This window comes from Petaurus breviceps, unplaced genomic scaffold (genome assembly GCF_028583685.1).
Source record: "Petaurus breviceps papuanus isolate PSGF00001 unplaced genomic scaffold, PetGlider_PUasm1.0 90752, whole genome shotgun sequence".
In the NCBI taxonomy this organism is placed as follows: domain Eukaryota; kingdom Metazoa; phylum Chordata; class Mammalia; order Diprotodontia; family Petauridae; genus Petaurus; species Petaurus breviceps.
In genome coordinates, this window is record NW_027187336.1 from 12,073,964 (window position 1) to 12,092,961 (window position 18,998).

Consider the following 18,998-nt stretch of genomic DNA (forward strand, 5'->3'; position numbering starts at 1 on the left):
GAATTCATCAGTGTAGGGAGCTTTGGAGTTCCCCAGTGCATGAAGATAAACAAATCCTCTATAATCTTTAGTCTTGGTGACTGTGGAGCAATGAGAGGTTAACTAATTTTCCATGGTCACATAACTAGTATGTGTCAATGGTAAGATTTGAACTCTGGTCTTCCTGACTCCAAGGCCAGTCCTCTATCCATGACTATACTCTTCTGCTATGTTAGAGAGGGTAAAAGTATTGATGATGGGAGCATTACTAATAAACATGGCATTGGTGCCAAAGAAACACTTTTTTATTAAGAAATTAAAATTTTTGTAACTGTTATACATGAAGGAAGTAGCTACATTATGTGAGTTTAAAGAGTGTGCTAAATCTGCACAACCTTCTTTCAAAAATGTTTCTAGAAGATCTAAGTATGAATCAGATTATGTTTATAACCTGATTATAATATAAATTATAATATAAATATTAATTATATTGCCCTTCAGAGGCTTTCTAGAAATATGACAAAATTAAAATTTTATGTGGTTTTCATTATTATTTCCAATTTCATTTTGAGGTGCTCAATGTAAAATGGCAAATCTCCCAAATGGGGAACAATTCTCAGTAAGCTGGTGTGATGGGTAAGCTAACCTTGGAGTCAATAAGATTTGGATTTGAATTTTGCCTCTGACACTTCCTATGGGACCATAGGCATGTTGTTCATCACTATAAGCCTCAGTTTCCTTATCTGTACAATGGTAATAATAATATCTCCTATTTCAGAGAACTTTTGTGAGGCCTAAATGGGAAATGTACATAAAGCTATTTGCAAAACAAAGTGCTTTGAAAATGCCAGTTACAGTCTCAGACCAGGATGATAAGTAACACTTGGGATCAATCCTATACTACTGTGTATATAAGCTACTCATTAATAATGATAAATTAGTTTCCTAGGTAACTCTTTGCAGGCCATGGGGAATAGGCAGCTGAAAAAAATCTATTAATTACTCAGATGACACATTATGCATAGGTCTCACATTCTTTTTTTTGGAGAAGAAAAGGCTGGGCAATCGGGGTTAAGTGACTTGCCCAAGGTCACACAGCTAATACATGTTAAGTGTCTGAGGCCAGATTTGAGTTCAGGTCCTCCTGACTCCAGGTCTGGTGCTCTATTCATTGTATCACCTAGCTGCCCCCAGGTCTCACATTCTTAAAAAAACAACACCACAAACTTCATTTGACACTGCCATTCTTTTAAGATACTATTATCTCTTCTCTCCCATCCTATAGCTCCTTATAGGAGTTTGGCTATAAAAAGGGCCTTCCACTCACTACTCACATCTTGATATCTTGCACTTCCCATCTCCACCACTCAACTAAAACCACTCTGATCAATGTTTTCTTAACTTATATCTAAATGCCTTTTGTCAGTCTTTCCTGCAGCTTTTGACACTATTCACCATCTTGTCCTCCTGGATACTCTCTCCTTTCTTAGCTGTTATGACCTAGCTCAATTCCAATTCTCCTAATTCTTCAGTGTCCTTTATCTGGGAACCCTTTTCCCATATGCTAAGTGTGGTTATGCCCCCTAGACTCTGTTCTGGGTCCTCCTTCTTTAATACCTTCTTCCTTGGTTGATCTCTATAAATGTAGAGATGATAAATCCACATATCCAGCCCTAATCTCTCTTTTGAAGTAAAATCCCACAACTGAATAAATGATAAAGCATTTATTTGGTGCTTACTATGTGCCAAGCGCTGTGCTAAGCTCTGGGGATACAAATAGAAAAACCAAGACAATGTCTGCTCTCAAGGATCTCTGGCTCTGTTTGGAAGAGACAACACATAAAAGAAACATTCGACTGTAGGTTGAATAGAAAGGCCTAGAAGTCCCCAGATTCCACAGTAGAAAAGATGGCTAGGGCCAGAGGTTCTTAGTTTACATAGGTAGTTAAGATGACAGTGTGGGGGTGCTTCAGTGAATAGAGGGAAGGCCTATAGGATCTCAGGATCTAGCTGTCCAATGTGCCTAGAATTTTCTCTCCTCATCTCCGCCTCCTGGATTCTTTCAAGCCCTAGCTAAAATCCTACCTTCTATAAAAGCTTTTCCCAATCCCTTTTAGTGCTGGTGCCTTTCCTTTGTTGATTTTCTTCAATTTATCTGATCTATATCTTGTTTGCACATAGTTGTTTGTATGCCATTTCCCTACTTAGACTCTGGGAACTTTTTTCTTTTCTTTGTCTTTTTTTGTATCCCCAGTGGTTAGCACAGAGCCAGGCATATAGTAGGTAGTTAATAAATGCTTGTTGACTTGACATAGGAGGCAGTGACAGGGCAGTTCTCCATCTCATTTGAAGGATTGCAGTTGTTGACTCCCCTCTCATCCAAGCCCTGTGAGGAGTCAAGTAGCCTGGGCAAAGGGTGAAGACAAGATTGGAGTGTTACCTCCTGTGGTTGATCTCTGCCTAGATGTCCCACAGGCATCTCCAACTCAACAATGCCAGCAGAGAACCCATTATATGCCTACCACCACCACCACCACCACCACTACCACCACTACCATCACCACTGACACCACCACCACAACCACAACCACCACCACCACTACCACTGCCATCACAACCACCACAAGCACCACTACCATTACCACCACAACCACCACCACCACTATCATCACCACAACCACAACCACCACTACGGTTATCACCACCACCACTACCACTACTACCACCCATACCTAAAGTCGCTGCCCCCCCCTAAAAACTCCTCATTTCTGGGCGGCTAGGTGGCGCAGTGAGTAAAGCACCAGCCCCAGAGTCAGGACGACCTGAGTTTGGTTCCGGCCTCAGACACTTAACACCCACACCAAAAAAACTAGCCATGTAACCTTGGGCAAGTTACCTAACCCCAATTGCCCTCCAAAAGGCAAAAAAAAATTCCTCATTTCTGTTGCCGGTGCTACTATGCTTTAAGCTGTCTCCCATTTGCAGTTTTGGAATCGTCCTTAACATTTCTCTGTGTCTCACCCCCCGGGCAGCTAGGTGGCACAGTGGATGGAGTGCTGGGATGGAGTCAGGAAGACTTATCTTCCTGAGTTCAAATATGACCTCAGACACTTACTAGCTGTGTGACCCTGGGTAAGTCACTTAACCCTGTTTGCCTCAGTTTCCTCATCTGTAAAATGAGCTAGAGAAGGGAATGGCAAACTAGTATCTTTGCCAAGAAAACCCCAAAACGGGGTCACAAAGAATTGGACATGACTGAACAACAACAACAACAAAACAAAACCCCTCCCTAGTCAGTTGTCAAGATTTGTAATCCTGCTTCCATAGCCAGTTTTGCATCTATTTTCTTCTTTCAGTTCACATAGCCTCTACTCTAATTCTGGACTTAACCACCTTTCGTCAAGATCATTTCAATAGTTTTCTTGGTTTTCCTTATTTCAGTCTGTTTCCTCACCAATCCATCTTTCACAAAGCTGCCAAATTGGCACTGCTCATACACAGACCTGACCATGTCAGCCATTTTTAATGATACTCTATTGCTTCTAGGATACAGTCCAAATTCCCTTGTCTGGCATTTAAAACTCTTGGCAATCTGACTCCCACCTACCTTTCTAGGCTTATTTCACATTATTCCCTTTCACGCACTTGAATTTCTGTTGATGGACAGTCTGGATATTCCATCTCCCATGTCTTTGCACTAAATGGTCCTCCATGTCTGGAATGTGTGCCCTCTTCACTCCTACCTACTAGGATCTCTAGCTTCCTGCAAAGCACAAATCAGGTGCTACCTTCTAAAGACTGCTTTTCTTGGTATTCCCAATTGTCAACACTGTCTTCCTGTGGTGGACTAGTCGACTTGGGTTCAAATCCTGCCTCTGATACTAGTTACCACGAAGTGCTTATTGGTTGTATATAACGGGGACGAGTCACTTAACATCTGAACCTTAGTTTCCTCATTTTCAAAACAAAATAAATTTGGAGGTCCCTTGCAGTTCTAAATATATGATCCTTTGAACCCTCTTGGAACACTTCTTTACCACTTTTCATAGGATTACTAGGTTTAGAGAAGGAAGGGACCTTTGAGGTCACACTCTGCATTACTAGTGTGTCTATTGTGTTCTCTCCCCACCCCCATCTCCATGTAAACTTCTTGAAGGCTGGGACTCTTTCTTTTTGTCTTTGTATTCCCAGTTCCTGGCACAATTCTATGCCTTAGTATGAACTTAATAAATTTTTGTTAGAGCTATTTAGAACCATATGAAAGATTTCATCAAAGAACTCAGAGGTTTCAAACTGGCAAAGATGGCAAAAGATTGGAATAACTGTTGGAGGGGATATGGAAAGATAGGCAACCCAATATTTATGCTTTAATTTTAAAGCATAGACACATCCGAAGAAGCCTGATATTCATGGGAGCACAGTTACTTTACCTAGAACAAAGATTTTATATTATAAAGATGGCTATTTAAAAAAATAATAAATAGCACTTTTCTAAAACACCCAGATTATTTGTATTTTAATCTCAGGAGAATTAAGTCCCCCCCCCCCCCACACACACACACACCTTTTACCTTTTACCTTACCTCTATCTGAAGTCTTTCCTCCACCATCAAAGTTAGGGACAATAATTGAGTACCATCCTTTCCTCAAAAGCAAATGGGTTCTTTGTGGGGCTACTATTTTCCCCACTTTTGGCATTTTGTTGTATGTGCAATTGTTATGGGACTTAACAGGCTTAGCTAAATGAAGGAAGTGCTTCCCTAACACTCCATTTCCTATCTAAGACAATGCAAAAATGGTCATTTAAATGGAATATATAGAGTTGGCCGTTTGTGCATTGTCTGACTGCAGGTCCTACAACGTCATAGCTCAAGCTCCTAGTGTTTCTGTGAATGGCACAGCTTCTTCAGAGATTTCCTTTATACATTTGAGTATATTTACTTTCCTGTGTATTTCAAAAGATCCAGCAACTGGAGGACGATATCGGTGAAGGACCCCAAGCCTCCTATCACTTTTGGAGTACACTCTAACAGATGTGGCCAGTGGTGAAGAGTTACTGGGAGTGCTGGCTTTTGGTCCTGCTCTACACAGCATCCTAACTCCAGGACTGGATCATTCTAGTCATATAGTCCAATTTTTTATACTCTATAGGGTAGATTAAAGTAATTCTCTGGAGTTAAACACGGGCTGCTGTTGGAACCAAATTAAAATGTAATTGGGAAATGTCTAGCAAAATAAAAATACAACAAAATATAGATAATATTACATTTAAAAATTAAGTCAATACTTGGCCTGAAGAGATCTTCATGTATAGGTATTAGTGGCCCCCCATTTTTATTTGAGTTTGATACTCTAAAGTCCCAAGGCACTGATCCATAAAGAATTCTTCTATGATGCCCCCTGGCTCTCTGATACCCCTTTTCTAAGATTCCACTAGGAAAATTATCCTAGACACACATGGTTACCTTCCTCTCAACTCACATTGTGCCTGCCCTCTCCTCTAATTTATTCTGGTGGTGTTTTTGACTGGTCAGGCTTTTTATGTGGGATCTCCCCAACCCCCCACCCCCCACTTCCTGAGAAATGATACCTTTCCAGTAATACTAACTCATTTTCTATAATACTTAGAAGTTTACAAGATACTTTCCTGACAGCAATCCTGGGGAGTGAGCAGGGCAAATACTATTATCTCCATTTTCCTGATGAGGAAACAGTTTAGAAGAAGAAACTTAGCCCAGTGTCACACAGCTAGTATCTGAGAGGGCACTTTACTTCAATTCTACTTCAGAGGGTCACAGATTTAGTTTTAACACTGCTTTGACACTTCCGGTCCAGCTCCCTCATTACACATGAGGAAAATAAGGCCCAAAGAGCTTATGTGACTTACACATGCAGTAAGAAGCAGAGCCAGGGTTTAAATTCAGGAGCTTCTGACTCCAAACCCAGTGCTGTTTCCATTATGGTGCAGTGATTTCAAATCCAATGCTCTTTTCATTAAAGCCCAATGCTGGGAGGTTCAGTTAGGCACTAGATGAATAGAGAAACCCCCTTAACCTCTCGTTTTCTCCCTCCCTCAATTCTTATGTCTCAGAAACAGGATCTGGGCTCCTCACTTGAAGAAGAGTGTTCTGACATTTAGTGAAACACACTTTGAAAGATCTCAATAAAAGGTGGGTCACTAGCACAGTCTTTGGAAATAATTCAAGCCTTACGAAGTAGGGGGCCTGCAGACTGAAAGCAAACAAAGAAGTCATAACTATTCTACAGAAAGGTACATTGTTTTGTCCCTGCAAGCTTGGGACTGGCCCAAATCCCTTCTGCCTCCTTTGTTTGGCTTATGCCTTTGAGGGTGACACAGTGTGTGGCTGTGAAGCACTATTCATTGTAAAGGGTTATGATTTTTTTTTCTTTTGTCCTACTTATTGACTCTTTCTGGGGAACTGTTGCCAAAAGTTGTGACTGGTGATTATTGCCATGGAGGGGCCAGGCATATGCTGCTGAAGTCCAAGAGGTATTAGTCAACACTCAGCCAATGACTTTTATTTGTGGGCAGAGACTAGTACTAGCTGCTAGAGGGTTTTATAAAAGAAGGAAGGGATATACAGTCCCTGCTCCCCAGGAACCAACAGCAGGGGAGAAACAGAGCAAAAATAGGTAAAAAAAAAAAAATGAAATATTCTCTCCTCATTCTCCCTTCTAAAATAGCAAACACAATAGAGCAACAGAAACATATCAACATGGACAATATCTATGCTTATAACAAGTGCTTAATAAATGTATTTTGATTGTTGAACTGAATGGAATAACCATGAATTGCTCCCAAGAACCATGTTCTCTATGTTAGTGCTTTCAAGAGAATCTAATATCTTTGTTGTCAGGCTCAACCCAGATACCCTCTCATCTTTGAAGACTTTCCTGACTGCTTCCACTTGAAAGTGATCTGTCTCCATTCCAGAAGATAAAATGGATAAAAAATTTTGATTTTACAGGATATCACAAAAGTCTTAGTGAAGTTTTAAGCTTTCGTAATGTATAAAATTAAAGAGGGTTTTGTACAAACAAAACCATTACATGTAAAATGAGAAGTGTAACAAGTAATTTAAAAATATTTGCAGTGTTTACTTGATAAGGTTTTCATATCTAAGACTTACAGGGAACTGATTAAAATAAGACAGAGAGCTATTCCCTAATACATAAATGGTCAAAGAATATGAAAAAGCAGTTTTCAAAGGAAGAAATCCAAGTTAGCAACAGTTATATTACACACACACACACACACACACACACACATATCTCCAAATCACTAATTAGTATAGAAATTAAAGCAACTTTGAGCAAATTCTTCTCATTCCTCTCAGAGTGACAAAGATGACAGAGGAGGAAAACAGTAAATGTTGGAAGAGCTGTGGGTAAACAGGCACACTAATGGACTATTGGTAGAGCTGTGAAGCAACATTCTGGAAAGCAATTTGAAATTATTCCAGAAGTCACTAAACTGTGTATATGCCTCTTGGTTCAGAGATAGCACTAAAAGACATATACTTCAAACTGAGCAAAGAAAGAGGAAAAAGACCCATATGTGAAAAATTCTGAAAGAATCTTTTTTAAAAAAAATAATAGTAAAAGAACAGAAACTAAAGGGTACCCACCTATTGGAGAATGACAAAAACAAATGATGGTATATAAATGTAATGTGAAGAAAAAAAGTTAAGCTTTTGAAATAAGAACACTATTTGTGAAAAAAATTGTTGAGAAAATGGGAAAACAGTCTGACAGAAATAGGGTATAGATTGATATCCAACAGCATTTATCAAGATAAGGTCAAAATGGATACATGACAGATATAAAGGGAGATATCATAAGAAAACTAGAGCATGGAACACAATACCTATCAAACTTATGAATAGGAGAAAAATTTATGAATAAACAAGAGAAAGCTTTGACATATGATCTCACACCTATCAGATTGGTGTAGGGCCAATGCTATATTTACAGTGCCCATGATCATGATAAAGACTGTGCCTATAAGTGTCGCATGACTTTCCATCACAAAATATGCCAAACCCTCCAGGCAGAGGAGAACACTGCAGGATTTATTTAGACACCAGAAAACCCAATCCCAAAACCAGTAAGCCGATTCCATCATAGTACCAAAGATATTCAGAAGCCGTAATAACGCGAGAGCTACAGTGTCCTTCAGCCTTCACACAAACCAATAAAAGATCAATATTTACTCACAAAACCTCTATCTCTTTGCCTAAGCTCCTCTGTCCCCAACTGTCTCCAACTGTCAGGCTAGCTCTCTACCAGATTCCTTTCTGTGGGTTCTGCTTCTGCTCAGCAAACTCCTTCCACCACAGGCTCCATGTGATTACATTCAGCCTATCAGGGGGCAGACTTTATCTTCACAGCAGGGAAGGTCTTCAAACTCCCCCTTAGGTCTATTAAGGGGCAGGGAAGATCTTCAAATTCCCATTCCCATTACAATTGGCTAAAATGATCAAAAGAGAAAATGACAAATGTTTGAGGGGATGTAGAAAAATTGGGACACTAATACACTGATGCATGGAACTATGAAATTGCTTCAATCATTTTGGAGAGCTATATGAAATGATGCCCAGAAAGGTATAAAAACCATATGTACCCTTTAACCCAACAATGCCACTATTAGGTCTGTTTCCCAAGATGATTAGAGAAAAAGGAAAAGAATTTATATGTTCTAAAATATTTACAGTAGTAGCTCTCTTTGTGGTAGCAAAGAACTAGAAATTGAAGGGATGCCTATCAACTGGGGAATCGTAAAACAAGTTGTGGTACATGATTGTGATGGAATAGTACTGTGCTATAAAAATGATGAGCTGTTTGATTTTTAGAAAAACATGGAAAAACTTGCATGAAATAATGAAAAGTGAAATGAGCACAACCAAGAGAATGTTGTATATAACAAATAATAGCAGTATTATTTGAAGAATAATTGTAAACAACCAAATTATTCTGAGTACTTTAGATACTCAAATCAACCATAAAGGACTCATGAAGAAAGATGCTATGTACTTCCAGAGAAAGAACTGACAAGTAGAAGTACCCGCAGCATGGTTTTATGTACATTTATGAATCTGTGTCAAATGGTGGCCTTCTCTAGGTTAAGGTGGGGAGGGAGAGAGGGACACAGTTTGGAACTTAAAATGTAACAAAAAATAAAGGGAAAAATGTAATGTTATATTATTATGTCATAAGAAATAATGCAATGGACAATTTCAGAGAAAACTGGAAATAGCTTATGAACTGATAGAGAGGGAAGTGAACAGAACTAGTAAAATAATTTCTACAATGACAATAGCATTATAAAGAGTAACAACTTGAAAGATTTTAGAATGCTGAACAAAGGAAGGACGAACCATGCAATGACAATGACGAAACCATGATTCCAAAAGACTGAAGAGGAGACACACCACCCACCTCCTGCCAGAGAGGTGAAGGACTCAGAATCCAGAACACAGCGCACCATTTTTGGACATGGCCAATGTGCAAATTTGTTTTGACTATGAATATTTCTTATTTATTTTGTTGTTCAATTAGAGGAGGGGAAGTGAGAGGTCAAGGAAATAAATGCTTGTTAATCAGAAAGAAAAAGATAAAGATAGGAAAAAGTGTTTTGTTTTGCTTTTAAAATGACCCCTCCCCTTAAGAAAGACTCCTTTTAAAGTGACCCCTCGTCCTTAAGGAAAGACTGCCCGGGCCTTTTCTTTGCACTTATCCTCTTCTCTCCTTGTGCCATAGTTATTTGGGCACTTGTCTTCCTGATGACCCTAAGCTAGTCAGGTTCAAGATTTCAGGGAACAATTTCAGAGTTCATTGACAAGAGGTGAACAAATTTCACGGACGTCTTAATACAAAAAGGCTATGAAAAGACATGTGTGTCCTGTTGTTTCACCACCATCCTGGATTCCCTCTTTAGCTTGATTTAAAGGGAAAAATAATCCAACATAGCTATGACTGAATCCAAGGCGTCTGAGTTTCAACTTCGGCATCGGACTGGTTCTGGATGGCCCATCAACAGGAGGAGCTCTGCAGTAGTACAGGGAAGTAGACAAAGGGATTTAAATGCCTAGAGTGAGTAAACCCCAGCTACCTTTGAAGGCTCCAATCACAAGTATGATAGAAAAACCTAAACATGGGAGATGATAGTATTCCTTTGGAATGTGTTTACATAGATAGCTACTCACTAGTCACTCGAGCTGTCTCATTCTGCAAGTCTCCCCTACCTCTCTAAGGTGAAAGGGCTGATCTAATTGACCTGTGTCACCGACTCCCTGATCCTATGCACCCACCAGTTAGAATACAGACCTTGACAACAGGGTCTATCATTTCAGCCCTGTATTCCTGCTTGTGCTTATATTAATTGGTACTTAATCAATGTTTAATTAATTTGAACCTATATAAAGCCAGTCACATCTATAACTGATCCAGGGTAAGTCATCAGTGATCTGTCTCTGTTCTATACCCCTGTTTATTCCAGGGCTGAGAGAAACACTCTTGCCCTTAGTTCTTCTATTTTGAAAATAGGATCTGAGGTGATAACATTTGGACACAGTGAAATGCACTTTGAGAGATTTTAATAAAAAGTAGGTAGTGTTGGGAGGTAGGGCAGCTAGGTAGAGCAGTCATCTTCTTGAGTTCATATCAGGCCTCAGACATTTACTAGCTGTGATCCTGGGAAAGTCACTTAACCCTATTTGCCTCAGTTTCTCATATGTAAAATGAGCTGGAAAAGGAATGGCAAACCACTTTAGTATCTTTGCCAAGAAAATCCCAAATGGAGTCACAAAGAGTCAGACACAACTGAAATGATTAAACAGTGTAGAATGTAAATTTTTTTTGCTTTTTTTTTTTTGAGGGTAATTGGGGTTATGTGACTTGCCCAAAGTTAAACAGCTAGTAAGTGTGTCAAGTGTATGAGACCAGATTTGAACTCAGGTACTCCTGACTCCAGAGCCAGTGCTCTATTCACTGTGCCACCTAGCTGCCCCTAGAATGTAAATTTTAAAAAGTTATTTTGCACTGGCAAATGTTACATATAATACAAATATATGGATAGATTATAATACATATCATCTACATGTGTATATGAAACCTATATTATAGTTTTTATATGTATGTACATGCTACTTCAAGGCCTTTGAGGGCATGTTTTATGTATTGTGTCCTTCCTAGTGACTAGCACTGTGGGTTCAATAAATAGGCTTTTTCTTTGCCTACATATTGAATGAATGTGTATTTTCTGCCCAGCAAATCATGGGCACTGATTAAGTCCTTGTTGATTGGTCTAGTGAATTATTTTGTCTTCTGTGTGCTTTGCTTTCACTGTGACTGCCTTGGGAAACATGGAAAAATTATAAGGTATAGCTCTAGTCCTTATGTGGCCCTCTAGGTTCTCAAGTGTGGCCTTTTGACTGAGTCCAAGTTTTATAGAATAAATCCTTTTATTAAAGGGATTTGTTCTGTGAAGTTTGGATTTGGTCAAAGGGCTGTGCTGAAAGACCTAGAGGGCCACATGGGAACTTGAGGTTGAAGGTTCCCCACCCAAGCAATCAGTTAAGAAGTAATACTTATAAGCACGAAACAACCAGAAAATAATGAAAAGTAAAATAATAATAAATGGTAGCAATAATAATACGTTACTATACTGCTTCAAACTCTTCACAACTTTCATATCTATTATCTAATGTTATTTATAACAGTTTTAATTACATGATAGAGAATACAGTTGCTATAGGAATTAATGGAAGGTAAAGTTGTTACGGCATAAGTAGTCAGAACTTTGTGGAGGAATTAGGTTGGCTTAATTAAAAAATGATGGGCTTAATGCCCTTCTGTGAATCTGACAAGATGTTTTCCAGTGGTAAGAAGGTAGAAAAACTGCCTCCTTTTTTTCTGTATCCTTTGCTCTGGTCCAATTTCCACTGTTATTCGAACTCCTGGTGGTAGCCACGCTTGAACTGTTGCAAATGGCGGCAGAGTGGGAAGGAGGCTTCCTCTGCCATTTGGATAGATTTATAATAGACTCTTCTCCATTAAGTAGATAAATCAAAGAGATTAGGACTTGATGTATGTTTTAAAAGAAGGTAAAAATGAAAATGAAACAACTGTTCTTGTGTTTAGAGGGTTTGATTTTTCTGGACTCGCAGGTGGGAAGTTAGTCATAGCCCTTATGGAGCATCTAGCAAAAACACTATTTGTGGTAATTTGCTGTAACACCTGCCTAGATACCCATAACTTTCCTTTACATTTCAGTGGTTTCTGTCCAGAACTATGCACTCTGATAGTGAAACCAGAGAGCTGACAAGAAGTGATCAGACCTAAAAAAGTCCTTCATTCTTTGAGATGTTGACTGTAGATATGAGGAATGTTGTCATAAGAAAGCATTCACCTGATTATAGATGCTGAATAGGTTTGAGAAGGGAGGAGTCCAGACCTTGCTACATGCAAGTTTCTTTTGGGAAAAGGAAATTTGTGAACTGAGGCCATGGTTGTGCCAATCAGTCAAAAAACATTTATTAAATGCCTACTAGGTACCAGGCACTAAATTGCTGGGGATACAAAAAAGGGCAAAAGACAGTCCCTGCCTTCAAGAAACTCACATTTCAATGGGAGAAGTTGTTCAGTTGAGGGTTTTTTTTGGCAAAGATGCTGGAATGTTTTGTCATTTCCTTCTCCAACTCATTTTACAGATGAGGGAACTGAGGCAAACAGGATTAAGTGACTTGCCTGGGGTCATACAGCTAGTAAATGTCTGAAGCTGGGATTTGAACCCAGGTCTCTTGACTCCAGACCCAGCACTCTGGCTAAAGTGGATACTGAGCTACCTAGCTGCCCCATGGGAGAAGATAATACATAAAAAGAAGTTTAAAAAGAGGTGGGGAATGGTGAAGTCAAGAGGAGCATAGCTGAGTGGGAACTGAAGAGATAGCTGCCCTATTTTTCAACCACTGAGATTGAAATTCTTTCCACAATGCCTGAGTTTATTTTCTTGTCTTAGGAAGTAATATGTTATGAACATATGACAATTAAATCTTGTAACTTAGGATCTTTTGGGAGTGCAGGCTCCTTGTTGTGAACGTTGATAATTACTGTACACAACTAGAGATGGAAATGGGAAAAGTAGGAAGTTGTGCTGAATATGCAGGAACTCCGGAACATCTGTAATCACAGAATTACAAGAGCAAATTTGGTTCCCAAAGGAGAAGGATAAGAGAGACCAGGATAGAATATGCCAACAGTAAAAGGTAAGAAGAAGAAAAAAGAACCAACAAAGGACATGGAAAGGAAAAGAGGAAACTCAGAAAACAGCAGTGAAATGGAAATGAAGTGGAGATATAGAGAAGGTCCAAGGCAATAATCCAATCTGTTTACTGCTCTTCCTTTGCTTAATAAGTGCATAGTGCCTACGGTTCTGACTAAACCCTCACATATTTTGACAAGAAATATTTTTTCCTTTAAATGAGGAGTTCTTAACCAGAATTCATTCAAAAATATTTTGATAACTATTTCAATATAATTGGTTTCTTTTGTAATTCTGTATATTCTATTTTATGCATTGAAAGAAATGATTCTGAGAAGGGGTCCATAGTTTTTCCCAGATTACCCAAGGAGTCTCTGACACAAATAAGTTAAGAACCTCTGCCTTAAATATTTTCCCCAATTTTAGGTTATAGACACTCTCTGGCCTACCCAAAAGTTTGGATTGTCAGTCTTACAGAGGATTTCCAGCAGATTTTAATGTTGGAAGCAATAGGACTGACTTTAATTAATTCAGGACAGCTTGAGACATTTTCTAACTGAACAATAGCTGGTAGCTAATCATTCCCCTTTCTAAAAGAAAAAACAAAAAAACCAATTACACACACAGAGGCATACACAATACAACCAAACAAAAGCCTGAAGAAAATGGGAAGTGATCCAAATTGAGTCATGACTGATGGTGAGGATTAAGTGAGTAAACATCAATGTCTTTAGAGACAGCATGGGCTTTGTGGAAAACTTTAGAATTTTCAGCTATTTTAGAATCTTCATAATGCTTCTAAGCATTTCATCTTCTTTTGTTCTTTTTTCTTCTTTGCTGTTTGTTCACAACATGTTAGTTAACAAGCATTTACTGATTGTCTACTGTGTGGTGGCTCTGTGTCAGGGCTGGGACATGGGAAAAAATAAAAGTCAGGGTCCCTGTCCTCAGGGAACTTACAGTTTGGTTGAGGGAGACAGAACACGAGCCCATGGAAAGACTTGAAGACCCACAGAAAGTTATGCCTCAGCAAATGCCAAATGCTATAGAGGAAATTGAAGTTATGAATAATAATAAAAATAATAACAGCAATAATAGGGATAGGGCTAGGGGAATAAACTTATAAGTTCGCTACAACAGAGAAGTCTTGGGTGAGGAAGCTTCTACAACTGTTTTAGAGAATTGTCTGGGGTTCGGAGTAGTTAAAAGTCTGTAAAAGTAGGTTGGAATCAGGTTGTGAAATCAGTCAGTCAGATAACAAGCATTTATTAAGTGCTTACTAAATGCCAGGCCCTGTGAAGGGCTTTAAATACTAAACAGAGGAGTTTGCATTTGATCCTAGAAGTAACAGACAGTTATGGGAGTTTGTTGAGTGGGGAAGTGTGACATGGTCAATTCTGTGCTTTTAAAGAGTATACTTTTTGGCAGTCATTTGGAGGATGCATGGGAGAAGAGAAAGATTTGAGGCCAGGAAACAAATTAGGAAGTTATTACAACCCTCTAGGCAAGATAATGAAGGTGTGGTGGCTATGGGAATTGTCCCCTGGAAGAAGGTGGGGATTATTTGCCAGGACCAATGAACCCAGTACACAATGGTGAGCTCCTTGACTTAAGGACAATTATAATTTTTTTCCTTAGTATCACAGCTCCTTTCACAGTGCCTGACACACAGCAGGTGCTTAATGTTTTGGGTGTTCATACTGTTCCTTTTCTAAGCAAAGAGGTTGGAATTTTGAGTTACAACATTCTTTGCAGTTCTGTTAACAGGTCATATAAGGCAGTGTTCTTGGAAATAGTCTTTTAAACTTGCACTCGATCCTAGAAAAGGAGACTTGTGAAAGGTAACCAGAATTGTTCATGTAGCCAACAGAAAAATGAGGCTGGGAATCCATTATTTTAAAAGAAGTTGACAGGTTGTAGAGTAGCAGTATTTTAATACATTAGTCTTTTACAACATAAAAATTTAGAGCACACCCTACCCCCTCCCAAATTAGTTTATGTAGAGTTCGTGTTGTTAGCAATCTCTAGTTAGATGATGTATTTATGCCATCTGTGGCAGCCGGCTCACCATGCAAATATTTAACTCACAGTATACAACTAGAGCTCTATCACTGACCTCCAAGGACCCCATTCATAATGGAATTTCGCTAGACAGGAGAGGAACCCTCACTTCAAGGCATAGAAAACAGACTATGGATTTCCCTGAATTGTGAGGTTACTAAGACTTACCAGGATGTTGGCAGCTTTTATATAGTCACTGTATCGACATGGCAATGTCTGGAGGGACAGTGATGAGTTGGAATGATAAAGGTCAGGAAGAGACCCAATACTTTTTTCAAAGAAAGACTATACCACCCTTGTCCCAAACTTGAATGAAACACCCATTAAAAGAAGGAGGGTCCCTTTCGATTTGGTTCAATTGCTTTTTGTTGTGACTCCATAGTGCCGGGAAAAGAATTTGGGGCAGGGGTTTTTAAACAGATAGGAAGGAAAAAGCATTCCTTTGGAGAACTTCTATTGTTTCAGACAGAATAAATATTTATAGAAAAGGTTCAAGTGAGCTCATTTGTAATCTCCTACTGAAGTATTTGGGAGTTAAATTTAAATATGAAACTATGCCTAAAGTGAACGATTATCAGATTATTTTTCCCAGGGAAAACTAAGAAACCTAAAGTATATATAAAATCTAATTGTATACTCAAATTAGATTGAATACCACTTTAAATTATCCCAGATTTACAAACCATAGTGAGATATACAATGAACTGGATTCCATTTTATTGTTTTCCTTGCTAAGGAGCTTTAGTTTGCCTTGAACAAATGTGATTTATTTCACAAAGACATTAGAATTTCCCCCCCAAAATGGACTGTATCAGAAAAAAGTATTAATGTCTAAATATTGTCTTAAATATTTCATAGTTCTGAATTTGGAGGAAACAGTTTAGAGCAACCTGCTTCATCTGTAAAGGGAGGTGATATAAGTGTTTGTTGCCACTTGGAAATCATGTAAATCTGTAAAATGGAAACTGCGGCTGAAATTTGCTCAAGATCCTGGAGGCTTACACAATCTAATGTAATTAAGACACTTACATTACACAACTCATCTTGTGCAAAAATTGGAAAATATGGACTCTGCTTCAGTGTACCCTTAAGCTCTGACATCATCACTGTCAAATGTCAAGTTGTTTCAATGATTTTCCCTGGGAGGAAAATGGTACTAAGCACAAAAATCATATTGGTTCAAGATAGAAGAATCAAAAGGAAAGGCCTTTAGCCAGGTTGTGGTATGATTCTAAGCTTAGATGCCCTTTAAAAAAAAATCAAATTGACTAGATGCCTAGATACACTGGTAATGATCATAGTTTTTCAACAGAGTCCAAATGTAAGGAAATCTGAAATATTTTGTATTCAATCTTATGCTTCTTCACTATCCCCCCCAACTCCCCCCTCCCCACTATGGCCTAGAAGATCAGAAGGATTATCTTTCATACACATTGGCTCCAGCTTGAAGAGCTTTTAACTAGCACCAGAAAGTCTAAACAAAGTCAACCACAGAGATACAAATGGAACACCAAATAGTTTTCCTTTTCTTTTATTAACAGCTTAACACAGACTGTATACTGCAGGTTTTTAAACTAACCCAATACTGAAAAACCACCATCTAACACTTGACTCAAGGGTTTTGGTTATTAAGTGCCAATGTCTACATTAAGAATTACTCTAGTGTAAACCATACAAATTCAGAGGAATAGGGGAAAAATAGTTGAAACTGGAATGGAAAGATTATTTATGTACAAACAGCTGAGCAGAGTTTTTCTAGCTTTAAGTCATTCACCACACACTCTACAAGTGTTTAACTTCACATTTTCTATAGCTATACAGTCAGACAAATATAAACAGTTGCAAACCAAGCATTGGCCACAGGTCCTGCCTAGACACTCATCAACATGAAACAAGAACAAATTTATATAAATAAATCAATTAAACATAACAAAACATCCCTAAAAAGTAAAAAAAAACCAAACAAACAAACAATAAATTCAAACAGTAAATAATACGCTGTACATTATGGTCAGTCTTTTGTATCTCAAAAAAAAGTATAACTTTTAAAAAAAAGTTCTTTTATTATAAAAAAATTCTTTAGATCTTGGAAGATGGTGTTAGCTGGAGTGGAAACTTGAGGATTCTGACTCAGTAGAAACAGACGAGTGTCCTCCCCTCTTGCCCTTTGAAAGTATCTTAAGACTTGAGCCTCTGCTAACTGATGTCAGTGCATTCTGTGCAGAGGTTTTAAATTTGGCACCAAGGAAGGCATAAAGGATGGGATTCAGGCAACAGTGAAAAAAGGCCACTGCTTCTGTGATGGAGATCCATTTGTGCACCGCACTGTCAAAGTCACAGTCCTGCTTGATCACCTCCAGGAGAACAAATGTGTCTATACTGATCCCGATGTAGTAAGGCAGCCAGCAGGCGAAAAAAGCCAGGATAAGTATGACTGTTGTCTTCAGGGCTTTTCGTTTCTGGTGACCCTTTGAATGTGACAGCTTGGAAATGATAATGCAGTAACAGGTCAGGATAATTAGGCCAGGTAAAACAAGTCCGACTAAGATATGCTGAAACCGGAAAGAAATCAGCCAGTTGTCATGAGGGTATACCCGGTCACAAAAGTACCTTCCATTAGCTTCACCTGTGTTGGCAAAAATGATATCAGGAACGGTGAGCAAGAAAGCAGGTAGCCACACACCTAAATACACCACCTTTTCTGCCAGCAGCTTTCTTGGTCTCTGGCTGTTGGTTGCATGAACGATTGCCAGGTATCGGTCTAAACTAATAAAAGCCAGAATCAGGACACTTCCGTAGAGGTTGACTGTATAAATGACATGTACTGCCTTGCAAAGAAACTTTCCAAAGTACCAGCTTGCAGCAGCATCCACGGCCCAAAAAGGCAGAGTGAGAACAAACAGTAGATCAGCTACCGATAGGTGCAACCTGTATTTGTCAGTCATGCTTCTCAACTTCTTCTGATAACCCATGACGATGATAACCAACCCATTGCCCACAATGCCGGTCAAAAAGATGAAGGAGTACACTGTAGGTAGAAAGATGCGGTTGAAATCCTCGTTTTCATGCCGGAAACATGGCTCTTTGCCATCGTAATCACCTGAGCCAAGCCCATCTGTACTGCTGTTATCATGAAACTCAATGATGAAGCCTGTATAGGACTGCAAGAAAACAGAATAAGAAATGTAAATGACAGGAAATTACAAACCCAGTACTCATCTATCAAGTTATACGACTCCAGATTCTTATTTTTTTTATAAACAAAAGTAATCCAAATTCTCTCCTCTTTTTCCTCCCCCCAATAAAAATTCTTCCAAGGGGAAACAACTTTTCTAGAGAAGGGTGGAGGACCCTTATGATGGCACCATTTCTTTAAAATTCTCCGTCCTTTTCCCATCTACAACTCATGAAACAATATAGTAGCTTAGATTTTTCTGTTAACTTCAGAATCTCATGGAATCTTTAAGCCAAGCCCACCAAAAGAAATTTCAAGAGCCATTCTTCTGGGCAGGGACAGGCTGGGATTGAAAGGGGATTTGATCCATCATAGCCGGGTCAAAGCATATTAGCAACGCCTCCCTCCCCCAAAAAACCAAAGCAATAACAACACAGGAGATAGAGAAAGGAGTGCTTAAGCGCACCAGAAGACTGTTCTCCATTCAGACTTTTTTTTTTT

The 18,998-nt window shown here is 38.9% G+C and overlaps 1 protein-coding gene and 1 long non-coding RNA gene across 2 annotated transcripts in view; one reads left to right on the forward strand and one right to left on the reverse strand.

The window, feature by feature from the left end:
- LOC138146071 (uncharacterized) overlaps positions 1-7,662 on the forward strand; it is a 36,866-nt gene extending 29,204 nt beyond the window's left edge. The window contains exons 3-4 of the long non-coding RNA XR_011164378.1: positions 6,071-6,149; positions 6,858-7,662. This is a non-coding gene — a long non-coding RNA (uncharacterized lncRNA). The remainder of the gene's footprint in view (positions 1-6,070; positions 6,150-6,857) is intronic.
- Positions 7,663-16,837: 9,175 nt separating this feature from the next.
- The window catches only part of CXCR4 (C-X-C motif chemokine receptor 4), a 4,150-nt gene continuing 1,989 nt past the window's right edge, over positions 16,838-18,998 (reverse strand). Inside the window, exon 2 of the mRNA XM_069067851.1 lies at positions 16,838-18,483. Within this exon, the coding sequence (XP_068923952.1) occupies positions 17,422-18,483 (1,062 nt within the window). The 3' untranslated portion in view covers positions 16,838-17,421. The remainder of the gene's footprint in view (positions 18,484-18,998) is intronic.